This window comes from Pithys albifrons, chromosome 8, assembly GCF_047495875.1.
Source record: "Pithys albifrons albifrons isolate INPA30051 chromosome 8, PitAlb_v1, whole genome shotgun sequence".
NCBI classification, from domain to species: Eukaryota; Metazoa; Chordata; class Aves; order Passeriformes; family Thamnophilidae; genus Pithys; species Pithys albifrons.
Genome location: NC_092465.1, coordinates 22,471,947 through 22,499,439, shown reverse-complemented (window position 1 = coordinate 22,499,439; position 27,493 = coordinate 22,471,947). Strand labels below are relative to the sequence as shown.

At 43.8% G+C, this 27,493-nt stretch overlaps 2 protein-coding genes and 1 long non-coding RNA gene across 6 annotated transcripts in view; 2 read left to right on the top strand and 1 right to left on the bottom strand.

Annotated features, from left to right (window-relative positions):
- Positions 1–916: 916 nt before the first annotated feature.
- Positions 917–19,118, bottom strand: LOC139674839 (uncharacterized). 2 transcript variants are annotated; one of them, XR_011698364.1, is made up of 3 exons: positions 18,909–19,118; positions 17,742–17,842; positions 917–1,044 (listed from the first exon to the last, which is right to left on the bottom strand). It is a non-coding gene; the product is annotated as an uncharacterized lncRNA (long non-coding RNA). The 2 variants fall into 2 exon arrangements; XR_011698363.1 differs by lacking the exon at positions 917–1,044 and adding an exon at positions 16,198–16,501.
- Positions 4,100–13,016, top strand: CHRNA1 (cholinergic receptor nicotinic alpha 1 subunit). The gene is made up of 9 exons (XM_071561671.1): positions 4,100–4,139; positions 6,026–6,171; positions 6,319–6,363; positions 6,804–6,913; positions 7,156–7,351; positions 7,954–8,191; positions 9,263–9,486; positions 10,792–11,031; positions 12,861–13,016. Exons 1-9 carry the CDS (start codon positions 4,100–4,102, stop codon positions 12,990–12,992), a joined length of 1,371 nt encoding a protein of 456 aa, XP_071417772.1. The 3' UTR covers positions 12,993–13,016.
- Positions 19,107–27,493, top strand: part of WIPF1 (WAS/WASL interacting protein family member 1) — a 55,847-nt gene continuing 47,460 nt past the window's right edge. The window contains exons 1-2 of one of the 3 annotated variants that reach the window (XM_071561669.1): positions 19,108–19,286; positions 21,673–21,808. The gene's annotated coding sequence lies outside the window, so the exon portion shown is untranslated. Of the gene's footprint in view, positions 19,287–21,672; positions 21,809–27,493 lie in introns of all 3 variants that reach the window. The other 2 variants (XM_071561670.1, XM_071561666.1) reach the window with 2 other exon arrangements.

Here is a 27,493-nt window from a genome sequence, read left to right as displayed (position 1 = left end):
AGTGTTTGTTCTCACCTGCAATAGATTAACACTTGTGCTACTGATCTAACTACATCTTCTGTGATTATGGTTTCTCTATTTGACTGTGGATCTTTTTCTTACTTTTTTCTTTCTTTTTGAACTCAAGTCCTTTTTTTTCAGAAGCATCCTTCAGATTAGATGTGTGCACGATGTCTATGCTGTAATTTGCAAGGTCTGTAAGCACACAGGTTAAGATAACCATTTCTGAGCAAGTTTTTAGTATTTTCAATTCCTTGGGTGCTGTAACAGAAAACAAAGAAAATGCTTCCTGAAATGAAATTCTCTACAAACATCCATGGGGATAAAATATATTTGTGGGGTGGTGGGTTGTCTTAGTACAGAGAACTGCAACTTTGAAGTTCTTGATTTGAGGAATTTAATCCTATTTATGAATACGTACTGATATTAATGCTCAACATATTCTTATGGGCACTGGAATAAACGGGGAAAGTGCAGTCCTTCAGCATCTCAAGACTGTGGTTAATTTCTTGAATGAATTTCTTCTAGAAAATATTTACTCCTGCGATGGCGCTCCCAAGGCCGCCGTGTGCTCTCCCGTGCCCTCAGCCAGCTGTTGCCCCCTGGCGGCCACCGAGCCGAGCCGCAGGGCTCCTGCGAGGGCTTCCAGCCGGGAAGGTGTGCCCTGATGGCTGCCACCTGCGGCAGTCTGGGAACAAACACAAGGCAAACCCTCAGCTCCTTATCCAACCACCTGCCTTCTCTTACCCAGTGCTGCCATGATCTACTGTGACCAAGTGTCATTTTTCTGATACCAAAATTCATTGAAAAAAGGTACATACTGCATTTGAAAGCTAAAACCAAACAAATGAACAGTGCTATTATTTTTCAGCTTTTTTCCTTTAATTTCCCTGATGTTCTGTTTAGTCTTCTCTGTTCATATTATTACTTTTGCTTCTGCTTCACACCACCTCCACCCTTCCACAGGCCATGTTGTCCGTGTATCTATTGGAGCCTTTGGCGCTGTCTCTCTTCCATTCGGCATTGCCTTTATGCGTGTGATTCCTTGAACAAAATTTCAGTTAAAATCTTGTTATTCCTCACTCTGTCAAAAGCATTAGGTGTCTGTATGATATCACCCTGCCAAAGAGACTTGGTGCAGGAGCACTTGTTCCCAGCTGCCTTGCTCTGGGCAGGAGCCCATGCAGCACTTGTCCCTCATATATGGAAGGAAGGAGCAATGCCTGAAATTCAGCAAACAGTGAATTCTGCTGCTTTCCAGTCGATCTGAATGAGGCTGTTCTGCCATTAGCACGATGGGAAGTGGGTTTGTCTGAGGGCTGGGGAGAGGGCTCAAAAAAACAACCCAGAAAGCTTGGAATCAAGATGGACATAAAAAGGGGATTTTGTGTGGGAATAAAACATTTATCAAAACATGCACTGAATACTCTGAAGGCAAAAAAACCCAAACCCATTCTAGCAATCAAATTCAGACACTCAGTGTAGCCCATCCCCTCCTCTTTTTCACCTTGGTCATGATGGGTCACATTCCCTCACTAACAACAAACAGCATTCACTTCTCTGTCCATATTTAACTGCAGGAGGTCAGGTTGGCTTGATTTTTTTGGGAGGGAAGAGGCCTTGTGCCTCTGCCAGGGAACATTCCTTGCAGCCAAACTGTTGCTCCCCAGAGGCCTTCTCCAAATACCTACTTCTTCCTCTTCCAGCATGAGCTCTGACTCACAGCCAGCGAGGGGTGCCTGGCTCCCAGGCTGGGAGGGCTCAGCTCAGCTGCAAGAGAAATAAGCCCTTGCTAAGGCTGCAGATTTTCTGGGGCCCCTACAGATTCTGCACCCTGCTGACTCCAAGAGCTAGATGTTTTCTGGGGGAGGGGGACAGAAACTTATGTAAACCAAGAGCTATAATTTGCCAGTGTGGTAACACTCTCCTCCCTCTGTTTCAGTGCAAACCTGCCAACCCTGCCTGGGGCGGACAGGAATGCTTTGACAGACCCTGAGAGGATCCGGTGGACTATGGTTGGCATTCCCACAATGCCTCCATGCAGTTGTATCTCCGCTGTTCACGCCAGCTGCCTGGCCCGGGATAAAGGCTGGAAGCAGTCAGACGCTGGTTTGAAACAAGATACCTGCAACAATGGGAGCTGCTGGCAGGGAACTGGTCAGGAACAAGGCCAGAGTTATGTAGATGAAGAGTGTTTACTGGAGGATAAATGTAAATGCAGAGGCTGAATGTTGACTTAGTGGAGGGGGGTGGGTGAGGGAAGCTGATTAAAAGAATAAAATTTAAAATAATAATAAAGGCATCCAACATGAAATACCAAACCAGCTGGCAGACAGTACAAAGGCCACCCAGCAGAGATAGAAAATGCATCTGGTGTCACCCAGAGGCAAAGCTAAGAAAGGTTTTTGCAGGCAGTGCTTTCTGGAGAAGGGAATTTGAAACAGTGCATAAGAATGGTGGTGGCAGGTCACCCAGTACCTCTACGTGGCAGGTGTTGGGAAAATACAAGAACAGCATAAGCATTAGGCAATATATCCCCAGGACACTACCCCAGCCTCCTGGGACTTGTGACTTTGGGACTTCTGTGACAGACTTCTTAGAGAGAGAGGGGGTGAGTGCATTTAATAGTAGGAAATTAATTTGTCAAACTATTTTTTTGATTACAGACAAACCTCTGACAACCAGACATTCCTGTGGCCCCAAGCTCCACTGATGCGTGAAGTAGGATTTGATTAAGCTTGAGATCTCTGAGTTTCCCTCAATGCCTTCTACTTTTTGCATGGGGACAGTAAGCAAATCCAAATCTGCCTTCTCCAGACCATCTGGGATTTTATAGACCTATTAAAGTTTTCTCTCTGACTTCTCCTTCAGACTGACAGTTCATACTATCAATCTGTTCCAGGTCCAGAAGTCAGTTTGTACTGTGGATGTTGTTGTCACTTTCTCCTGGGCCTTTTCCAAGTCTTTTGAAACCAGAGGACCAGAACTGCAAAGAACATTCACATCATCATGGATTTATAGTGGTATCTCTAATGTTTGCTTCATCTCCTTTCCTAGGCCTTGCTTTTCTTACACTGCCGAACACACACTTCACAGGACTGTCTCCCTCAAAATTTTGTTCCCGAGTGATACGGGTGAGCTCAGAGTTGATAATCATATATATATATATGAGTGTGTGTGTGTGTGTATATATATATATATCACATATATATAAATATAAAAAATTCTTCACAGTTTCTTGTTTTCTTTGCTAGCCTGAATAAGTGATTGTTATTACCAAGCACATCACTTTTCACCCCTTTTCCAGGTGATTTATGGCAATAAAGAACAAGAAATTGAATGTACTATAGGAATCCACTGGATCTGCCTGCTATCAAAGAAAGTTGTGTTCCTACAATTTGCCTTTCTGAGTTCAGTAAGTATATAGGTGACAGGGGTGGGTAGGGAGAGTGTCCCTTCTTACTTCACTTACTAAGGTTAGTTAACAGCTTTCAAGGCATGGACTCTACGAGGTACCTTCTGATAATGCCAGTGGATTCAAGGAGATGGATCTCTCTTGAATATATTTGTTCCCTTCTTCAAAGAGTTTCCATTCCTCTGTAAAGCCAAGGGAACAGCTTCACCCCAGCATGTGGTCTATACACTTGTGAGGGTGGATCAGAAATAAATGTGATCTCTTTTGTCTCAAACAAAATCCTAAATTTGGCAAGTTGCTCTGTTCACAAATGATAGCACACAACTTTGGGTCTTCAGCTCAGAAAGTTTCTGAGATCTCACCAAGATCTTCAGTTACTTACAGACAATTCTTTCATAGCTTTATTTGTTTATTAAGCTACAGATCATATTACCACTTAGAAAAAAATGACCTTCTGTAAACTGCAGAAGATATTTGACTAGTGAAACACACTGTGCTCCCATTTCCAACCCAGTGGTGCAATGGCCCTCAGCTGTCATTCCCAAAACAGGTGCTGTAAATCAATACCCTGGTGGTTATATTTTGGCAGCACCCTGGAGGGAAGCAGCACAGCCGTGCTCTGAACAGACCATAAAGGTGCTTTGTGTGTCTCCATCTGTATGTCTGCAGCAAGAGGGAGTCAGAATGATGAAGGTCCATTGCGTACTCCTCCTCATCTCCGCAGGTAAAGGTTCCAGCCTTGAATGGGAGTTGTCTCCTTCCTGAGTGTGTGGGACCAGGGCTTTGCATATACATTGGTATGAGCAAGAGTGTGTTCTTCAAGCAGCCTATCCTGCTGATAAGGGTTTATGAACACACCAAATAATTTAAAAGAGTCCATTAGCAGCAGCTAATAGGTATTTCTAATTATGGGCACCAGATATTTTGAATTGAGAAGTTTTTGTGTTTAGTTGTTTTTCCAGTTTTGTGTTAATTTGCTCCCATTTACCCTAGTGCTACATGTATTTCAAAATATGTGAAGGGATCTAGTAAGCATGGCTTGGAATGTAAAAAATCATTACAAGAAATTTCATTAAGTTGTAGGATGACTGAAAAAGAGATAGAATTGATTTGCAGCTGCATGTATTGCACCAAGATAATTCTTTTTAAATTGTCCCTCAAAAGAATAAGCATTGTGTGATCCTAAAAATTTTTCACCAAATTCGAACAATATGCTAAATTTCTACCAAGCCATGCCAGAAGGGAGCAATGTGAAGGATTTCAATTGGATTAATAAAGCATAGCGGAGAGTTTGATTTAGGCATGATGCTGTGATCATAACTTAAAAATTGAAAGATGACTCCTGCCACTGTAGTCCAGCCTCCTGGCAAGAGGAGCAAGCAGTGTTTGTCTGTTACAGCTTTTCTCATTGGCATCCAAGTATTTTAATATAATATCATGATAGGATAAGGCCAAGACAGAATCCTTGGCAATCTCAGCTATACAAAAGGAAGTGATGAAAAATCAGTTAAGAAACAAAGGGAAATCTTGGCTTAGGTTGGAGTCAGCAGCAAAATTCTTGTTGACTTCAATGGCCCGGGATTCAACAGAGTAGGGAAGGCCAGGGTGGGATCTGCCAAAAATGCTTGCAGCAAGGCTCTACTGTTCTGTTCCCTCTCACTATCTCTGAGAGGGGATACACAAAAAAACATTCCCAAGCTCCCCTTGCCTTTGCTTTACTCCTTTGTAACAGTGAAGCAGCTACAATCTGAGCACATCATGTGCCTGCTTGTTCTGCCACAAGCTCTGTGGAAATGTGGTCCACCTGTTTTTCTGTGCCCTTGCTCCTTGGGAGTGCAATGCCCTGCACAGGCACTGTGAAGGCTCCACAGGAACAGAACTGCTCCCTGCCATTTTCGCTTGTGACATGTTTCTTACAAGGGCTCTTTGGCACAGCACTGCCAAGTCATGCTGAGCAGCCTGTGGGCAGAGCTGTCCATAGATATGTTGAGACTTCCCTTGAGGAGAGAGCCAGCCCACATAGCGCATGGTTTCCTTCTCTCATCACCTGCACAACCTGAGCAACTCCCATTGCAGAAAGGAGCTCTTGCTCTGTTTAGATTGCGGATGCAAGGAGACTGAGTGGTGATTTCATCTCAGTAACCAGTGTGTTTGGCCCTCTCCGTTAATGTTACTGTCACAGGCAAGTCTGCGGAATTGAAAGTGGAGAAGTCAACATTAGAAATCCTTGATAGTTTGTATTCTCTGTCTTTAACCATCCACAAGTACTGTGTGCTAACACTGTTGCAGGCTGGAAAATCCTGGAGGAGATTCCTAATGCTCAGTCTGATGTCCGCAGTCCCAGCTATTTGGTTTTGTCCATCACCTGGTTGGAGGTTGTTGTTGCTTCACTCCTAAGCTGTCCCCAGATCAGATAGGCAGATACCCCACTGGTGGCATTTGCAAGGCACATAGGTCTCGTGTGAAGTGAGGAGTCACACGGAGGACTTGGATCACTCCTCCAACAGAAGCTTGCTGTTGGCAGTGTTTCCTTCATGCCCACCTCAGACTGACGGTGCTGTAGCCTGTTCCCTGTCCCATCTGACTGGTGCCACTCCTGCTGTTCTGCAGCTGGGCTGGCCCTGTGCTATGAACATGAGACTCGCCTTGTTGAGGACTTGTTCAAGAACTACAACAAGGTGGTGCGCCCTGTGGAGGACCATCGGGACGCCGTCGTTGTCACCGTTGGGCTGCAGCTCATCCAGCTCATTAGTGTGGTACGGTATGAACACGTGGTACATGTTGATCAGCTGGCTCTTGTGACAGTGCCAAATGGTGTTGCTTTTCTAAGGCAACTATTTTCTCCTTTAATTCTGTTTGCTGCTACTGCCTTCTTTTTTTTTCCTCCCTTTCTTTTTTTTAAGGATGAAGTAAATCAGATTGTGACAACCAACGTGCGCCTGAAACAGGTAACTCTAAATCTTCTTAATGATTTCATCCAATTCAAGTAAATACACAGCTGAGAATTAACTACTCTGTCATAGTTTCAGGGGCAATTTGAACAGGTGGGATCAGCTAGCAGAGCATTTCTTCTTTCTGGGGTCTCAAGACTAGAATGTTCTAGACACTAAGGATCTTAAGAAAAAAATGTTTTGCACTGCATTTCAAATATTACGCTTCTGATATGTTTATCTTTAGCATTATTTTCTTTTTGGGTTGGTTTTTCTTTTAATAAACTTCTTAAATCAAAATTAAAATTAATGAAAGAATGAGCTGAGGGTCCCACTCCCATGTTTGTGTTTACCTGCATGTCCTGCAACACCATGGAGATGTTGTTTCTAGCTAGTCCTAAAACTATCCCCAGAAGAGCTAGAAGAAGCCCTCAGGGGTTGAAATCTTCCCTCTTTAGCAATGGACGGACGTCAACCTCAAGTGGAATCCAGATGACTATGGTGGTGTGAAAAAAATCCGCATCCCCTCGGATGATATCTGGCGGCCAGACCTTGTTCTTTACAACAAGTAAGGGGTGCCAGCTGCCTGGGGAAGGAGAGTGGGAGGGGGACCTCTGCCTCATGACACCACTCTGCTGTGACAGTTTTCCCAGAACAGCTGGTCCAGTGAGCAGTATTCCTCAGAACAAGCTTTTTCAGGAGCAGGCACAATGGCACTGGGGGTCCAACTGACCCAAAGTCTGAAAAATCCTTTTGTGACTGTTATTTATGCTGTCCACACTGCTGTTAATGTCCTTGTTTCTTTTGCAGTGCAGATGGTGATTTTGCCATTGTAAAATACACCAAGGTCCTTTTGGAGCACACAGGTCTGATCACCTGGACACCACCAGCTATTTTTAAGAGTTACTGTGAAATTATAGTCACTCACTTCCCATTTGACCAGCAGAACTGCAGTATGAAGTTGGGAACCTGGACATATGATGGGACAGTGGTTGTTATTAATCCGGTAAGCAGGAGTTTGTAATTGGGAAAAGCAGTAAAGACCTGGGTGTGTTTCTAGGGAAATCTCTGATTCAGAATGGAATATCACCTAGTTTTGTCTGGAGAAACAAGCAGGCACTACCTGTAAAATAGAAAAGCCCTTTTTGCAGATCTAGCACAAAATTTCCTGGTTTGGCTTCTAAAACTCTGCATATGTATAATTTGTGTGCCCTAACAGTCTCCTACCTGTCTGTCCTCCTTCAGCTTCACACTGTTCCTTATGGTGCTGCCTGTTCTGCTTCTGTTTGTTTTTTTGGGTTTTTTGGAGGGCTTCATTTTCTCTGATCATGACTTTCCATTGCCAAGGACTCTTGTTCTGGCCCCTCAGGTATGCCTCCTATCTGTTATTCAGTCTACTGTCCCTGAATGTTTTCTGTAAAATATTTAGTTGAATGCTGCATAGAGGCTGATATTCTAAAGGAAAATAACACAGACAAGAGTCATTTGCTCACAAAAATCATGAAGTGCTTGAGTTATTTAGAATCTTCTTTCTGAGGCAAACAGGCCAAATTTTGATTTGATTCAGAACACCTGGCATTAAGAGTTTGTTTGGTATTTTGCTGCCAGGAGAGTGATCGTCCAGATCTGAGTAACTTCATGGAGAGTGGGGAGTGGGTGATGAAGGACTACCGTGGCTGGAAGCACTGGGTTTACTACGCTTGCTGCCCTGACACCCCTTACCTGGACATCACCTACCACTTCCTCATGCAGCGCCTGCCTCTCTACTTCATTGTGAATGTCATCATCCCATGCCTGCTCTTCTCCTTTTTAACAGGGTTAGTTTTTTACCTACCCACAGATTCAGGTATGTAAATTTACTCATTCTACTCTCATAGAAATTGTTCTTCTAACAAGTTCCCAAGAAATTCATAGTATTTGAAGTCACCAACCAACTTGAAGGCCAGTGCACACTAAAACTGGACATTTCCATGGAAAGTAATGGCTCTAAAGATTCTGCAAAGAAAGGATAAGTGCTGAAAGCTGAAACTATTAATATAAATAATTTGGGGTGCTTTCCCACTGAAATTTCTGATTAACTATCCAGTTAACTTCTGTAAACCAAAGATTTAGCTGGTTAATTTTAGGTTTTGCCATAGATAGATAGCTCCTGTGTTAGTACATCATGCAGGAAGTGAGAATATAAGGGTGATTGAGGTCCTTTTGCATCATGTTAGAGCAGAGATCTTGTTATCTTCACATGCACATTACCCCATGTGACACAGAGAGTAATCCTGGCCTAATCTAGCCTCCTTTGTCACTGCTGAGAACCTTGTGCTCCTTGCAACCATTTCCTCTGCTTTATTCATTTTGCCTTTTGTCAGATTTTCATAGTGCTTCATTTCAGTAAGACCCTTCTTATGAAATATTTGATGCATTTTTTTTCAGTGGAAAACTTTCTAGGAAGTTGAACTGGATAAAAAAAATGTGTGAATAATGTTTTGTGGTTCATTTTTGACACCCTGCATACTGAAAGATCTCAAATTGCAACTGACTTCTAGTGTCAGATGTGATTTTTTGTCAGCCCTCTTAGCACTAATCTTGTGGAGCAAGCACTAATCAGGTGCATGTACTTCATTGTTCAAAATATATAACCCATGAAATGCTCCTGGCGAGTAAGTTTTCTGTATCCATCACTCACACCTCAGCCCAACCATACCTGGTGATTTCCACCTTAGTGCTCAAGCTGATGCTCTGTTAGGCCCTCAGGTTTGCCCAGCCTAGTTACTGCTTCGGATGCTGAGGGAGACAATAGCACTCCAAATGCATGTTCAGGGTTTGTGTGAACAGTTACCATCTACATCCTCTCTGTACTGGATAATAGGAGCAGCAATGGTATCATACGTATCTTTTTTTTTTCCTATTTTTCTAATGGCAGGTGAGAAAATGACTCTCAGCATCTCTGTCCTGCTGTCTTTGACTGTGTTTCTTCTGGTCATTGTGGAGCTGATCCCCTCCACCTCCAGTGCAGTGCCTCTGATAGGCAAATACATGCTGTTTACTATGGTGTTTGTCATTGCTTCAATCATCATCACAGTCATCGTCATCAACACCCACCACCGCTCTCCCAGCACTCACACCATGCCACACTGGGTCAGGAAGGTGAGCTCTATGGCCTGACATGTTTGCTGGTTTCCACTGAACGCTCCATATTTTATTGGCAGGCTTTCTAATAAATGTGAACAAGAATTGGGAAATTAAATTCATCCTGTAAAATGTCTCTAGGCACAAGAGCCAATGTTTACTGCTTAGCTATGCATACAGTCAGCAAGACTGCTGAAGTGCTCCTGTAAGTAACAGAATTTCCCACTGTGGTAGAGTGTTGCAGGGAACAGATGAGGCAGAACATGGGCAGCTGAAGGTACAGGGAAAAGAAAATGTCCATGCGGACTCAAATTTCTTTTTCTGGTCTAATTCTCCCTCTGACTGCAAGGCACTGCTGCCTGCCAGTGGCCAAGTCCCCCAGCCCACATGAGTGCAGATCTCAAAGGCCATTGGGAATACCTGAGCTGAGCACCATATTTTGCGAAAGATGGTTTAGCAAAAGCTAAATAATCTTCTCTGTACTTTTCCAGTATACAGGTGCTCTGCAGCCCTTGGGAAGAGAGGAGATCCTTGCACATGAGTCTAAATTGTGACCACAAAACACAGAAAAAATTCTTTGTCATTACAAGTTCTTTGCCAGGGAGACAGTACCAAAAGAGAATCTGATCCATTCAGTAATTTTTGCCTTTCTGAAGCCTGCCTTAGTTTGTACTAACCCATGACATGAAAGGAAATTGCTCTGTGTAATTCTAATTATACTTTTAAGGCTACAGCTTTTATCACATCCTTCTGCAGAACAAACAATCCCTACAGAAGTGAAATTACAACAGGCAAACACTGCATGTGCCTAACATTGCTCTGTCAGCAAGTCTCTGCCACTCCAAAGGAATTTATTGTAAGGTTTATATGCATGTATAGCAAATATTCGTATTAGGAAAGTCAAATCTAAGTAGCCAGAAGAGGTTCTTTGCAGTCCATTCTTCAAGTCAGACTTGTAGGCAATATGTTTCAAATTAGATGAGATGGATGGAGTTCTGTTAGCACATGTTAGCTGAGGTTTTGCTCTGGAACATTGCTCCTCGCTTCATGTGTAGATGTTGAGTGTATGGCAGAGGGAAATGGTTTAAAGAAAACGTGTGGCAGGCCTGTGGGTGACTCCCTTTGCCCCAGGGCATGAGGCTGACAAAAGCCCCAATGTAACTGAAGCCTGGACTGTGACTTACTCCAAGAGGGAATCTGTAGCAGATCCAGCAGGGGAAGTGATCTGGGAGCAGAGAGACTTGTCTTTGTTCAGCACACAGCTGCATCTGTAACAGAGCCCCACAGACCCGCAACTGTCATCTTCTCCCCCTTTCTTTTCAGATCTTTATTGACACAATCCCAAACATCATGTTTTTCTCTACAATGAAACGACCATCCAGGGACAAACAAGACAAAAATATTTTTGGAGAAGATATTGATATTTCTGACATTTCTGGGAAGTCAGGCTCTGTGCCTGTCAACTTCTACTCCCCGCTTACCAAAAATCCAGATGTGAAAAATGCTATAGAGGGAATCAAATACATTGCAGAAACGATGAAATCGGACCAAGAAGCCAGTAATGTAAGGCATTTTTTGTGCATGATTCATTTCTAGCTTTCAAATTACTACATCTTATTTTTTGGCAAAATATCCTTGCCTTACAAAAAGACTCCAAGCCCTGTTTTGGCTTTAGTGGTGGACAGTCTTCTCCCCCTGATGTAGTCAACAGAGACAGATAATTGTCACAGATGGTAATTGAACACTGACACCCCAAAATAATAGGAAAGAAAAAAGTGTCAGTACTAAGGTTTTCTAAATGTGTTATGTGAAGCAGTAGAGATGTAGTGTCTGTGAGTAGGAAAGCAGTTTCAAGAACTGTAAGCAAGTTCCAAAACACATTTGTCCTGTCTCCCACTCAGATGTCTTGTCCCTGCAGTAAGCAAGATCCTATTGTTTTTGAAAAGCCAGGAAGCAAGACAAACTCCAAAAGACTAGTAGTTTTATCTGAGAAGTGTTAAACACAATGTACAAGTAGTAATCCCAATTTTATTCCTGTATCTTGCATAGTCCCTCCAAATTAAGTATGTCATGAGCTACTCTGATTACTGATTTTTTCCACATTGCAAGCCAAAGGAAGGATAAAAGCATAGAGTCACACATGGCAGTGTTCCCCAGGAAAATCTAGCTCTGCCTCCTTCTACCACATTCATCGCAACTACCAACTCTTTTATTTCAGTTTTTACTGCTGACACAGCTTTTGCAGGAGTAATTCAGCCTTGGTATTTCACTTTTCTAAATGCTCACAGTGCTTTCCTGTTGGGCTGTAGGCTAGCCTGAAGAGAGTTCTGTGAGAAAATAACTTGGCCTATGCTCTTGAAAAGAAGGCGCTTCCTTCCCACGGACAGGATTTACACCATGGTGTTTGTTCCTGTGACCAAATTCCTGGAGCATGTGGAATGTCTCTGGCTGTAGTCTCATGTTCCCCATGACTCCTATGCCCCTCTGCAGATAAAGTGTTACTCTCAACAGGGCTGGCTCATCATCTCTGGGTTTCACTTCCTCCTAGGCTTACAGGGAGGATCTTCAGGTTACCAGCAAGTGCTCTCTTTGGAACTGGAGCCTGGTGCTTGTGTCATCTGGGCACCATTGATATCGCTTTCAGGGGCTTTCAGAAGTCATGTTCCCCAAATAAACTGAAAGTTGTGGCTTCTGAAGACTTGCATTCATTGCCAGTGTTCCCTAGATAAATTACAACAGCCTCTTCTACTTCTGGGACAACCAAGGCAAAAGTAGAAGATGCTTTAGGCCAGCATGTGTCACTCCTTAAAGCACAGTTAGAGGGGGGAAATCCTGAGCACTGCTGTACTTGGTGCCTTTCACTCTGCTCAGTCTTACCATGCCGGGTTCCCACCAAATGCAGGCAGTGAAGAGGCAGTCACAGAGCCAGCGGTTCACAGTGTCCCACAACTGGAAAAAAGACTAAGGGAGTTACCAAGAAGATTTTACCTGATCTTAGCAAGTATATTAGGCATGGAAAGCAAGGATTAAAGTTAAATTAATGGAAATTGCCTAGATAATCCCTTGAGAAGGGAAAACACAATGGAAAAACCAAAGTCAGTTGGGTCAAAATAAATGTTTTGCTTTCAACATTTTAAACTCTCTTTCAAAAGCAACCACTGGCCTAAAAATTAAGCTTTTCAACATTTTTAAAATGAAATTGTTCAGAAAATTGCTGGGGTTTCTGATCAGTTTAGTGTTGAAACTTGTATTTCTAGGTTGCTTAGGCTTTCTTAACCACTGACCTGCTTTCAAGAAGAGCCTTCCCATTATTCAAGACAGTAGATTAAAAGAATGCTCATAAAAAACATGGCTCTGCAGAGATTTTACCATCTCCTTTGTTTCTTTCCCAGGCTGCGGAAGAATGGAAGTTTGTTGCGATGGTGCTTGATCATCTTCTCCTTGGCATATTTATGCTAGTTTGTTTTATAGGAACATTAGCTGTATTTGCCGGTCGCCTTATTGAATTAAATCAGCAAGGATGAATGTGAGCTGGAAACTATTTGCTACCCTGAACATCTGAAAACATCATAACCATCAAAATCTGGGCAGCCTCTGAAAGTTTTGCTGACAGGAATCAGTCCCTACTGGGAAAGAGCAGGGATAACAAAACGTAAGGCTGCTACTCAGTGGCATTTCATTGCTAAAAGAAACGCTGGCATTACTGGTAAACTTGAATGGCTGTCAGTCAGGTTTAGGTCCATATTACCATTTATTAAAAACGTATTAATAAGACTATCTGACTTTGTAAGCAACAGATACAATTCCAGTGAAGTCAATAGCAATGTAATAAGCTTCACCTGAGCTGTAAATCTGTTTCCAACTTTAGCATTCAAGCTGGTTTCAGTAGCTACTCTGTGGCTTTTGCAGTGGCAAGGTCACAAATAATGTGTCTCATAACACTAGATGTAACCATCAGAAATATCTCAAACTCCATGCTTAAACACCTGATTTTCATTCACAAATCTGAACTGAAAGTCCTATATGATTTTACATGTAGAAACTCTTGCCACAGCAAAGAGGAGAGACTTACTTGTTCCTTACTGTGGGAAGGATCCAACTTATTCCTAGGATAATCTATACATTTAACCTTTTCTGTTCTTGGAAGGCTGATTTCCACTCCTCATTTTGAGTGATGACTTATGTGGGGGCACCTTCAGACTTGGGTGTGTTTATCTTAAATTCAATTCTCTCTGTTCCTTGAAAACTGTCCCCTGCCGTGTTGAAATAGATTGTGAGCATTACAGCACCACAGGCCATAACTCGGGCAGGTGTAGATCTCAGCTCTGCTGACAGGACACCTCCTCTTCCGAGCAATACAAATATTTGCCCAAACTCTAATCAAAAGTTGAGCAACAGCTCACTCTGGTGGCTAAAGCAAAGTAGTGCTGCTTTTAGCAAAACACCGCTGGGGTTTAGTCGGTATTCGACGTAAGCAAGAAGCCTCTGTGTATTTCAATAATACAGTGTGGTAATACTAGCAGTGCTGCCTATTTTTCTCAAAAATAAAAAGGAGAGGTGGGACAACTGCGGCAAATTACTCATCATTCCCAGCTGCTTGTCCAAGCCAAGAGGACTACTTTGCTAACAGCTGTAAATAATTTGATGTGAGTTTAAGAAAATAATTTGTATTATGTTAATACTCTACAGGAATGTGTCATGCCTGCTGAGGACAGGCATTAGAAAGACTACAGGGAAAATTAGGCACTTGTGCAACACTCCCATCATTGCGTAGTGTTTGCTGGACAATGTTTTGGTGAGCTACAGTCCTAAGCAAACAATTTGTCTGGGGCAATCGATCACTCGTAGCACTCTGCTCAGCTCTTATGGTTTAAAGGATGGTAATCTTTGCCTCCCTGGATGATCATTAATGCTGTAAATGACTGCCGAAGATGTATGCTGGGCGAAACCTCTGCTGACAGAGAGAGTGTTTGCTGCACCTCAGTTTATCTTCAGTGTGACTTCCCAGCTCTCGGCTCTTGTGGGGAGTCATGCAGGTCCCTGCTCACGATGAGCTAAGCTGCAGCATAATGGTGCCTGAACTTAATTTGGGAGCCTGTGATGGGCACTAAAATTGACAGAACAATCCTCTTAGAGCAGCATGTGATTGAATCTTAGCACTAAAAGTAAACATAAAGTAATAAGATTCACGGTGAGCATCCACAGTATCTTTGCTCAGCTTCCCCAAGGCAGATCTGGGTCTCGGCCTCCCGATTTGTTTGTGTGCCAGGCTGTGTGTGTGCTCGCTTGAGCCTGCCTGCTTGCTTCTCCAGCTCTCTTCATACACAGCTAGCTACCAATGTTTTCCTTCCACTTCCTCAGAACACACTTTGAAATTATTTACTCAAAAAATTTTGTGATGGCTTGATTTGTCTTATAGGCACAACAAATCTTCTGCCTTCCTGTCACTCTGAGTCTTGATGAACTACTTGTGTCTCAAAAGACGTGACTCCAGGCAAAAATAAATGCTAATAACTTCCCTTCTTAGATTACACATTCTGGGCATTGTACTCTGACTCTCCAAACAGAGGGTTCTCCAAGCATCAGCAAGCACAGGGTTTGGGGGTTTTTTACTTTGCTTTGAATACTCAGACTGTACTAACTTCTATTTTCTGTTCCTAGATCACTTTTGTGATACATTATAAATACCACTAACTTCCCCTGTTACTAGTATCCATCTAATGAAAGAGTATCCATATTTACATGCAGTGTCCACATCTACATTCTTCTTGGCTACTACTGACCTTTTAACAGGTCAGTACCTGCTAAAATAATAGCGTTGGAGGTTTTAAATGTTCTGTCTCAGTCACAGATAATTTGCTGTCAATGTATAGGCATGTATTGTCTAATGGTTTCTCATTTACATCACTGTAGTCTCTCCCTGCGATCTTAATACTAAACTCTTCTCTCTCCTACATGGGCAGAACCGGCAGAACCCGGTAATACTTGTACAGATCACACATGCATCTCTGCTGCCTCATTGCCTTAAACAGGCACGTTTCAGCTCTAAACTTCAACTAACGAGTCTCATGATAAGCAAAAGAAGAAGCATGACTCACGCACTTACTGTTATATTTCTCTAATATGTGTAAAAAATAATGACATGCAAACACAATGGTGCTGAAGTAAGCAAACTTAATTTAAATGAAGGCAGACCAGGGGCCTCTGGGTGAGAAGGTGGTGCTTTTACAGTGATAGTACTCTAATCAGTTAACTCATCCTTCTTTTCACTGCCATCTTCTTGCTACTAAAGCTGCTTTTGTTCACTTTTTGTTCACTTTGAACTTGTTGATAACGCCCTATTTATGTCCTTACTAGAATATCTCCATCTTTTTCAGTCTGATTCTCTTTCCAATTTTTAAACCATTTTGCCATTAACTTTCCCCTTCCTGTGCCTTAATCCAACCTTCAGCTTCTCTTTACTGTTCCACGGATATGCTGCTCTCAGATATGCAGTCACCTTTAAATCTTTCCCCTTTAGTACCTGTGCTCTTCAAGAGACCTGGCCCTTCTGAGGAGGTTGAGTCATTAAAGTCCATTACCTTGTACCACCTCCAAGGGAGCAGTTTCACCTCTGTGTCAGTCTGTAATCAGAACAGGCTGCTGCTCTTCATTGTCACCAGACAGCTAAGTTGAACTTGATGTTCTTACTCTGTCTATTCAGCCAGTTGGATCTTGGCTTTGTAAAATGCGGTTGAGCCGATCAGGAGACAGAAGAGAGAAACTATACCCACTGAAGTTCAAATGCTTGTCTTTGAGCTTGTGTTTGCCAGATGTGATCATTCACTTGCCACTAGTGCTTGGGTCCTGTAGACTCCTTCAGTTTGAGCTTTTGAAAAGTCAGTTTATTTTATCAGGGAATTGTAAGACAATTTAAGTACTCATCTTTTTCTCCAGGATATAAGTTGCTGCCAACCTCCTTGCTGTGGCCATCTCTCCGGAGACGTGTGAAAGTGTGAGTTTCACGCAGACTCAGCAGTTCTTGTTTCCACAGCTGAAGCAAACCACAGTGGGGCAAGGAGAGTACGTGTAACACAGGACTTACAAAGTGCAAGAACACTGTGCTGCTAGTGGAGAAAGGGAGCACATTACCCCCCTGAAAGGTTTGGGGTTTGGTATGGTGACATGCAAGATGCCAACATTAAAGTCACTGATAGGCTAGCACATCAGAAATGCTTTTGACTTTGGGCACTTTTAGAAGTTTGCTGTCCTTGGATCCAGTCACAAGACCTCACATTTTCATATGTTGACTAGTGCTAGATAAAGTTTAGCACAGACTTCAGGCCGCCAGGCATGCTCCTGGGTAAAAATTTCCTGCCTTTCTCTTTCTCTTCTTAAAAACTGTGAAACCAATATGAAGTCTCCCAAGCTTCCCTCAGCTGAATATTGCACAGACTTTGACTTCTAACAAAGCTCTGGAATATTTTCTCTCTTCCTGGAAATCAAATCCCAATCACAGAAAGGGCAATTATGCACTACTTTGCAAAAGATTCTCTAAAATAATTGTACTTCAATCCCTGATAAAGTGTAAAAGACTGACATAGCTATGGTAAACAGTCAATCTGCAGGCAAGCAGTTCCCTGCTCACAGGGAGAGCCCTGCTGAGTCCCCCTGGCTCTAGATGGGTTATCTACAGCAAGGACAGAACAGTTTCCCTTGTTTCCATGCAACAGACCAGCTTGACCAGCATGCAAGAGTCCAAAGGAGTCCAAAGGAGGCTACTGTAGCACAGTCATGATGGGCCACTCGTAGATTGCCCATAAAGCGTCAACTGTTTCCTAGCAAGAGTTGTCACTATTTCCCATTAACACAGATTTCCCATTGCAGTACACCTTCCCAACTTCTAACAGCCGAGAGATCTCTATCAGTGTTTGCTTCTTATCCCATACAGAGCCTGGAATAAACACATCACATGGTATTTCCCCAGTATATAGACAAGAGGAAGCTGTTTGCCTCTACGTGACTTTTCAGCTAACCAATGACCTAAATGCAGCATGCCCTACTTAGGAACCTCATGTGGATTTGTGACCCTCTTTAGAAAGCATTGGGACTGTAAAGAGAGTAAACACACCTGCAGTTTTACTATTTGCGAGCACCATAATTTTTGCTTGCAAGCTAATCTACATTGTATGCGTGGGTCAGAAAAAGGTAGACATAAAAAATTGTACCAGTTTTTGTGTTCATCTTGTCATGCTCCAACCATGAAATGACACAGAAACAGAGAAATTACCTACCTAAAAGCCTGGTGAGGTTTCCAACCTTACACTGTAATGCCATTGCTCTTATGACAGCATGTCTCACGATAATGCTGTGCCTCTAGGCAACTGCTCATCTCCTGGTGAAAACATGAAAGTTGCAGCAGGTTAGCTTAGCACACAGGTTACTCAGTCTTTGACCTTGCTGGGACATGTTGCGACAAGTGAATCAAGCACATATTTAAGTTCTTCAGGACACCTGTCCCTAACATTCATTTATTTTAGATAACAGTGTTACACAGCTGCTGGACTGGACCAGCCCATGCATGAAGTATACAAAACACATTCAAACACCTTCAAAATGTGAAATCCTACAGAAACAAAAGATGCGAGATTAATGTATTGGCTAAAATAGACACTCAGGACACAGCTCTTGTTCTTCAACCCTTGCTCTTATCCGCGCAAATGTCTCCATTACATATACTTCAGGCATTTTTCCATTCAAAACTTCAGTGCTGAGCCTAAAAGCATTAATAGAATTTTGTTTCTAGAAAACTTAGTCAAGCTGAGAGGGAAAAGGGAGCAGACTAGTGCTTGTCTGGCAAAGCAATCTTTGCGTGAGTTAATTGAGGAATGAAGCACAAATACCTTCTGGGGCATCATGTAGAGAGGGGTAATTGATCTTCTCACACCTCGGTATACTGCAAACCTTAACAGGGAAAAAGCAAGTACCTCTTTCCCACTGTTTAATTACATTTCTACTCTACCGTGTGTGTCTCTGCCTGCTGCCTTGCCATTCCCCAGGCTCCGCTACCCCTTCCCTGCTGGCTGCCATCAAGGCCGTCGCAGACAGGTGGGGAAAACGAAGAGTTTTGAGAGCGCTGTGGCCGACTGGAGCAGGGGTGAGAGGAGTCCTGTGCCCAGCCTGCGGGCGGGCGGCTGTTCCACGGGGCAGGACAGCGCGGGGCAGTGCAGGGCAGTGCGGGGCAGTGCCAGGTAGCGTGGGACAGTGCGGGACAGAGCGGGACAGTGTCCCCAGCGTTTCCGGCCCGCGGGGCTGCGGCGGTCGAGGGGGCACGGAAAGCAGAGCTGCCCCAGCGGGTGAGGCCACGGCCGGGGCACCGGTGGAGGCTGAACTGGATGAATCCCCGGAAGAGTTACCGAAGTCCCGGTTCAGGCCGTTGGCACTTGGGGACCTGAACTCACCAGTACGGGAGCTACCTCTGTATCTCTGGCAGGTGTGATCTCCCCTGAGCACACGAGGACCGCGAGTGCGGGCACGGCTACCACCAGACCCCCGCGCTACCCGGGCAGGAGCACCCCAGGGGAGCATCTCTGGGCCGAGGGGTACAGCCCCGGTGCCGGGGGCAGGGGTCGGACCGCCCCGCAGCGGCCCGGCCGGGGGTGCGCCCGCCCCGCGGGGCCGGGGCATTGCGGCGGCGCGGGAGCAGCGCCCGGAGCCGCGCGGCGCCGCTTCCTGCCGCTATAAATAGAGCCCGGCCCAACATGTCCCGGCCGCCGCCGCAGCTGCAGCGCCCGGGGGATCCGCCGTGCCCTCCCGCCGTCTGGCCCGCACGGAGCGCGGTAAGGGGGTGCGGGGCGGGGAAAGCCCCGCGGGGCTCCGCTTCCCGCAGCCGCGGGCGGCGGGGTTCTGGGGCGGCTCGGCTGCCCCGGCCCCGCGGGACGAGCGCCCTCCGGGTACAAGGGTCGGGGGCTGAGTCTCGCTTCGTGCCTGTCTGCTCTTTCTCTCTTTTCTTCCAGACTGCTCTGTCTTGGGCTGGACGCGTTCTTTCTGCCCCCCGAAGCTGTGCTGGCAGGCGGGGATGCCGCCCCGGGCTTGGGCGCGTGCCCGGGGGGCGGGGGGGGCAGCCCCGGCCCCGCCGGGCAGCTCGTACCGTGTCCCTACCCGCGCCGGCGGGGAGGTGGCTCCTGGCACCCTCGTCCATTCCTGCAGTGGTACAGCCACGGCTGTGGAATCCCGGCCGACACGGCAGGGAGGGGAGAGCCACACAGGGACTGTGGCACACGCTGGAGCCGCGACACACACTGCTGCCCACAGTGTGTCACCCACGCAGGGCATCGTTGTGTTTGGTCACACACTCACACAGGTGTTTGTGTTGCAGCCTTCCTCGCTCAAGTGCTTGCATCTGCACCAAATGCTGAGGTGGACCTTGTATTTAGGCTTTTTGGTGTGGTAAACAAAGCAGGTCTCTGCCCTCTGAGCTGGGTCTTGGGGCCTTTTTGGAAAGAATCTATTTTGTGAACCTCAGGTAAACATTCCTCGAGTTTTAGCTTGTCTCCCTCTTTATTTGCTTCTGTTACTCAAAGGGCTGTGTTTCATCTTCTAATGAACACCTCCTGCAGAGCAGGACTATATGTTCTTGCAGAATAGGTGCTCCTCAGCAGCTACCATGAATCCTGTTTGAGCCCTTTCTTTAAAACAGAAGTGATACAGCACTTGTATCTGGCACTAAGGTGTGCTTGTCCAGGAACCCACCATGAGATCCTTCTAAATTGTTCTTTACTCTTGAAGTGCCTTCTCGAAGACACAGCTGTTATAAGCAGCTGTTCTGAGTTGTCTTGACCTCCAGAGAGTGGGCAGTGTGGCTTGCTCCTTGTTCACACCCTTTTTAACTCTGTGTTTCTACTTTTCCCTCTGTTTCATCTGTCTATTAGCTCTCCCAAGCCCAGTTTGGGAGGACAGTGCAGAGACCCAAGAGGCCATCTGGAAAAGAAGAGGTCCTCACAGATTCTATTTTGCCTCTGTATGTTACTCACAGTGTGCCCTGCTTTGGATCCTTGCCTTCAGTGAAGGCAAGAGGGATGGGAGTGCTGCCCTGGAGGGACCTGTTCTGGCAGTGTACCTTTTCAAGTGCTGTGAAGCACGAGGCAAGCTGAGCTGGCATGTACTTTCCCCCCTGCTGTGAGGGGAAGGAGCATACCAGGAGGAAATACAGCTGTTCCAGAGCACTTCTGCCCCATGTGCAGCAGGAGCACGTGAGAGGACGACAGACTCAGAAAGGGAGATTCAGCAAGAGAGTATGAGAGAGTCGGGAAGGAGGGCGGGGTGGGCGGGGAGTAGGGGAAAGCTAGAAACAGAAAGGAAAAGCTTTTTATATGTGCACAAATGTTATTTAAAGATCTGTTTAGCTAGGGCGAGAGCAAATAGCCTAAAACTGAGATTGTGCCCTGTTATTGTTCCTCCAGAAAGCACTGCATTTTGTTGCACAAGTATTATGTGTGTCTTTCTGCCTCACCCTTCTAGGCTCTTCAGCATCCTCTGACCTCAAGCTGAGCAGGATGTTGCCCTTAGCATCTGCCTGTCAAATGTGTAGTTCTCTGTGATGTACATGAAATGATTATTTCCATAGTTGGTTTTAAGGCAAGTTTCCAAGGAATGTGAGGCAAGAGGCATGCCAGTTCCTCTGACTGGCCTGCACTGGAGTGTGAGCTTTTTGGGGCAGAGGACTGTGCCCTGGAGGCTGTACTTACGCTGGGCAGCTTAGGGATTCCTGCCTCTGCTCCTGTCCCTCCCACCCTTCTCTTAGGTCTTACTGCTGCTGACCCCTTCCTTCCACTGTGCTGCAGCTGCTTCAGCCTCTCCCAGTTAGTTGTGGGGTTGTGCTGTAAACTGAATTGCTGAAAAGTTTAGAAATCTGGGTAAAAAGAGAGCAGCTACTGCTCTGCCTGTATAGAATTCCCCTCTCACCCCTGTGCTGACTCTTCCTTGCCTCCTGTTTTGAGATCCCTCACCCCAACTAATGGGAATTTAAACAGTTGAAGTTCTCTAGCTGAGTCCTAACTAGTGTTTCTGCCTTGTTATTTCTACTGAGATTACATGTTTAACTTTCTCCAGCATTAGTTTACTCCCTGAATGGCATCAGGTAGCAAGGGACTGTATTTGGGGACTACATTGCTACAAGACTACTAAACCTTTCTCTTTTTTTATTCTCTTTTTTTTTTTCTTAAGAAAACCCCAGAATTATCACAAAAAGCTGCAGCAAGGCTTCAGTGCTCTTACCTGTGTAGCACAGTCAGAACTGAAAGTGTGCATCTAAACCAATCTATTGGTTATAGAAGGAGCAATTTCCCACCTGTGACAACAGGTATGATTATTACATCTGATGACCTCCAGACCCTGAAAAGGCCCCTGAGGAGGACAAGCAATGCTAATGCACTTGTGAAGGGAGCATGCTGTAGTATTGCTCTCTATCACCTGCAGCACATAAAGTTCTAAAAGCTATTTAGCTTTCTGCCCTGTTTGTATAAGCACCAAGCTGCTTTGGAGGGAGAAAAGGGTGTATGTTGGTGTTGTCTGACAATTGTGACATGAGGACAGGAATACATAGGCTTCCTTTGGAGGCATGTATATTGGTTTTAGTGTACATGTACAATTTAGTAAAGCGACTTTGTGCAGCAGCCTTGAGGAATGTTCTGTGCTTCTAACTGCATTGAATCTCTATCTGGTTAATGGACTTATGTATAGAAAGTATAAGAAATATTGATGCAACAGAGGGGAGGATTTCTTTAAAGTTTATGCTTTTGTCAAGGTAAACATGTTAATTGTGGCTTCTTCACAACAATGAAGTATTATTAAATGCTCGTATGTTCTTTCTACTGATTTCTCTATTCTTGGCTCCAGTGTGAACATTTTCTCCTTTTCTTCTTGTGGTGTACTCTAACACTTGGTCTATGTGACCCCTTATAAAATGGGACTGTTGACTGTCTTGGTTCAAAATTGTTGGTGCTAGCTATATTTGAGTAGGGCTGGGGAGACCAGTCTTTATATGGGGAGATAGTTAAGGTCTGGGATAATAAAAGGGACTTTGGTAGTACCAAAGAGGATACTGGAAGTAGCCACAAATCATCAAAGCAGCTGCCTGTCCTGTGTGCAGTTAACACCTACTTGTTTAGCTCCTTACTTCAAAGATATATGTGAAAATCTGCTATTGAAAAATAACTGCTGAACTGCTAGTTGGCAAATAGCCCAGAAAAGGCATTATTAAAAACAAAATTTAATAAAGATGTCTAGAATCATGCTTTAGTAGAAGGCTTCATTTAAAGTGTTTTGTGTGCTTGTGGTGTCCACTATGATAGTGTAGTGCTGTCACATAGCACCAGCTACACGTGTGCATGTGTCTGGCTATCTGAAGAGCAGGAAGAAGAAAGTAATGAAGTGTTTACTATGTTAGTACTCTCTGTGAGGACTGTGTCACTGCTGCTGAGCCGAGAGTGAAATTTGAATAGTGAAAAGATTATTTTTTTTTCAGTGGAAGTAACCCTGAACATCAAGGCCCTGAAAGATACTGGAGTCACTCTTCAGCCTTGCAAGCAGGCAAGTCTGCAAGAGCAGCTGTCCTTGGGCCTCATCCAACACAGTTCACAAAGATCAGTCAAGAGCGTTTCTAAGGCTGGAGACACAAGTGGCGGGGGAGCAGTTTCGTCTAAATCTGAGAGATGAAAGGAGTTCAGAATAGAAAGTTTTTCCTAATTCCTGGAAGGAGATAGATGAGAAACACAAGGAGTAGTTGAAAGTCTGTTTTGTAACACTTAACTTGGCCGTAACCTCATTAGTGTTCTTTTCGATCTAATTGCACACAAGTACCCTGGAGTTAAAATGTATAGTTTTGTAACTCCTTAAACTACTAATGTAGCAGAAGCAAAAGTTTCTAAAATTTAATCTGTTTGTGTGGCACCCCTCATCTTTAATCTCCTCAGTGTGTATGTGTGTGAAGCTCCTGCTCTCCCACCCACCAGTGCATGCTTTGGTGAGAGAGCACTTTCTCACTTGAGCTAAACTGGAGTATATAACTCATGCTGAAGAAACTACAGGATATTCTTTAACGGGAAGTAATAGAGAGGTTAAATAAATGCTCTTGGCAGTTCGGTAAGCCTGAAACAGCTTGTGCATGTTTCTCTTGTGATAACTTCAGGAAGTGGGGTGATTCCCTCATCCTCCCTCTCTTTAATGTTTTGGGTGAGCGCTGTGCTTGAGTGCTGAAATCCTCTTACATGAAGAGCAGGTAATATGGAACAGGCTTCTCTGTATTTTCCTGGACCCTGACTTAACAGGACCAAAATTGAGCTCTAAGAAGAAATTGCATTCCTCAGCATATTGTCCTGCTTCCTACAAAAATTGCCAGTAAAGTCCTTGGTAGTGAGGGTGGCTAATGACTGCGACTTGTTGTCCAGAGAGATTGTGGAGTCTGTTGTTGGAGATGGTCTGAAAACTGGTCTGGATAAGGGTTGAGCAATCTACTTTAAGCCAGGTTAGCCTTGCTGTAAACTAGATGAGATCTAGCAGTTTGTTCCAGTTAGCTGTATGCTATGTTTTTGCATCACCAGAAAAGCATGGCTGCTTTTGTCTGTTCCCAGAACATGTGGGAATAAAAGTGGTCTCAAAACATCTGAAAATGGCCTTGAGAAGCCTGAATAAAGACTTCAAAAATTGGAGTACATAGAGAAGCATAGTATAAGAAAGTAGTTTTCCCTAAGTCTCATAGCAGCAGGTCAGTAATAGTGCTGGGAGAGGATCATAAATCTCCTGACTGGCAGACTAGTGGCTTAGAAGCTAAGAGATTTTGTCTTTAAACACAAAACTATCTCCTTTCCCTACTCAACGATTTTCAGATCACTTTGCCACAGAGACTACTCTTACCTGCTGATATATCATATTCTTTTTTTCTTTTCTTGCTTTTTCTGTCATATTCACAGGCAGCTTTACTAGAAAAGAACAATTTAGTGCATTGATTTTTTTTCTTATTTTTGGAAACCTAGAAATTCAGATCTGGAAAAGAATTTGGTGAAATAAAAACAAGAGCTGTAAAGGAAATTTTTAGAAAGTGATGTTATTCCCAGTTATTTGCAAAATTAATCTCTTATTTTTTAAGAGAGGAAAAGAGCAGAGAAAGTTGTACACTGAATCTAAGTTTGAATCTCTCTTGGTTTAAAAAAGAAAAAATCACTTGAAAACTTTTAAAAATCTGAAGCTGAGAACAACACAGATCAGCATTTTGTAGAGTATCACGGAAGGAGTTAAGCTGTTAGTTAACTGTGTCTGTGTTTCAAGTCCAAATGCTATGAACAAGGCACCATTCAGATCTTCAGTAATAAGTTATGCTGAATTTGTTATGCTGTGTTTGCTTGAATTCTGTTGAGAGAAGAAAAAGAAAATCCTGTCAGATGAAAAAAAATCATTGCTCTTGTGTTGGTAGCTTGTTTTTTAAGTGATAGAGTAGGATTCTCCTTTTTTTTTTATAATGCGGGGTCATCTGCTAATTATTAGCAGCTGTGGAACTATGGAGTTGCATAACATAACTAAAAGTCCGTGAAGCCTTGCATCACTCAGCAGAGCTATCCATTGCTTATTCTCCACAGTAACAGATCACTTTTGTAGCTCCCTTGACACAAGTCCCTAAATGCTAAGAGGGCATCAGCAGGCAAGGGAAGTTGGGAAATCCTTTAAGTCATAGCAACTAGATAAGATAATGTGTTATTTTATTGTTGCCACAGCCTGTTGTCCAATTATACACATGCATAGCTGCTCTGTGAAGAGAGCTGTGTGTCAGAATAATGCCCTGTAACAGCTGAGCATGCCAGCTACATAAAACTAATTTGTCTAGGCAGCTTTGCTTGGAAGACAGGTATGGGTGCTATGCCCAGCTGCAGTGGAAGCAAGACAAGTGTGAGTGCTAACAAATATATCCCAAATTAGCCATGCTCAGTGATATGGCTGAATATAACAGTCTCTTTTAAGCATTAGAAATGGCCTCTTTACATTGGGAACATGTGTAGAGCCAAGAACTTGGAATTTCTTGGGAAGGGAAACACCCACAGTGCACATGTGAGTGTGCTGACAGGGGCAGCCCAAGGCTGGCAGCTCCAGCCTCTGTCCCCAGGTTTATGGTGCTGGCTCAACATACCAGAAGATTTGGTTAGCAGTGTGAGTTTCTTCCTACTGAACCTGAGGGTATAGAGAACTTAATCTCCTGTGATTCTGACTTCTAAATTATAGACTATGTAATGAATTTTCTAATCCAGACCCTGCTTCTCTGGTTTTATTTTATGGCTATTTTTTTCATCCTGTCTCCTCATTTGCTGGTTTAAAGATCCCCATAGGCAAGAGAGACAATGAAAGGGTGAGTGCAGCGTTATCAAATGTGCAAAATATGATCCTTAAAGTACTTGTTCTTGAGAATTAAGAAAGTAAAATGAGTTTCAGCAGATAGTGTCCCTCTAGACCAGTCCATGCACCCAGTGGCTCTAAGCTGTGCTCCGACCTCTTTTGAACTGAAAGAGAAGTCTGCCTCAGCTTCCATTTTTTCCCCCAACATTTTTTTTTCTCTTTCTTCCTTTGTTTCTTTTCCCCTTTCCTCCCTGCCCTTTCTCCCTTCCACCCCTCCATTTTTAGAGCAATGATATAAACAGTTAAGTGGGAGCTGCTGTATTCAATTATGTTAGTGGTGTCTCTGCTATTTCTGCTGGGAACAAGAGACAGTACCTCATTAGCTCACCTCACTGTAAGGCTCTGAAAATGGTGGGGCTTTTAGCTGCCCTCAAATTGCCCTGGTCCCTGAGGAAAGCTCTAGGTGCTTGGAGGCAGCTTGCAGCTCCAGTTCAAGTAGCACTCTAGAGCTGTAAATGTGGGATTAATCAGAAACCTTCCTTTTTGAGTAGTTTAAACTTTTTGAGTAGTCTAAACTGTGTAAGTAGCATCAACCCGTTAGCTGTTCAACAGAAAGATATGGAGAACAAAAAGCATTTGGTGGGGAAGAAAAGGAAAGATTGCTTATTCTTCCGCTCACTTTCTACCCAAGGAAAGGTTCCTCAGCTATTAATTCAAAGGTACTTACTTTGGTAATGCTTTTTTGGATCACTTTGATTTGTAGTATGGCAAACCAGGACAGCATCAGCCATGCAGTACCAAGGTCTACTTTCCTCTCTTCAATTTACCCCAACTCATCAGTCCTCCTATGACCATCACATCAATCACTGCTCTCATGTCCTGATTTACGCAACATTGACTGACCTACTTTGTGTAACATATTTCCTGAAGTGTTTTTCTGGCATGGAAATGCAAAACAGAATTTTCACTCTTTCTTTCACATTTGAAGCTACTGAAAACAGTTTCTAAAGGAAATATTAAATGTAAACTATAAAAGGTGCTGTGTTGTATATATTGAAAGTAAAGAAACCACTTGCTCACCATTACTGAGTTTGCATGACTCAATGTAATGGTCTCTTTAATGTATTTCTGTTTGGTCAGGTGCTCCTTTGTGTTTTTCATATGGTCATATGTCTTGTCTTTGGTTTTAAGACCACTGAGAAAGGGAATGCATTTGAGCAATGCACAGTAGAATGCATTTTCTATTCCAGTGAGATGAAATGAAAAATCAAATTATAGCAATGTGGTGGTAAGGAAGGTATGCAAGTATGACCATTTCAGTTTTAGGGAGAATGCCATTCACCTGAGGCCACAAAGGCAACACCTACCAGTATATCATAATTTCTGTCTCCAAGCTGCAGTTTTAAACCACTCCAGGCTAATACTATTTTGAAACAGAGAAAAAGATAATCCTTAAAAGTACAGCTTTTCCTGTTAATAGTTCTGAAGGCATCTTGGAACCTGAAACTCTCAAATGGCAGCAGACTGCCCCCAAACTTTTTCTTAATAGTAGGCAGAAGCAAACAATAAAGAAATCCTTCTCCCTTGGAACTTCCTCCTATACTTTCAAATAGAAGTTCTGCATTTGATCTTAATATGTGGCTTAGGAAGAGACAGAAAAAAATAT

What these genes read in the sequence shown, in the direction of transcription:
- CHRNA1 (XM_071561671.1), top strand. Translation starts at nt 4,100, where the DNA reads ATGATGAAGGTCCATTGCGTACTCCTCCTCATCTCCGCAG. An exon ending in CCAACGTGCGCCTGAAACAG is followed by an intron (nt 6,364 to 6,803) that starts GTAACTCTAAAT and finishes TTCCCTCTTTAG; the next exon opens with CAATGGACGGACGTCAACCT. An exon ending in GACCTTGTTCTTTACAACAA is followed by an intron (nt 6,914 to 7,155) that starts GTAAGGGGTGCC and finishes TTTCTTTTGCAG; the next exon opens with TGCAGATGGTGATTTTGCCA.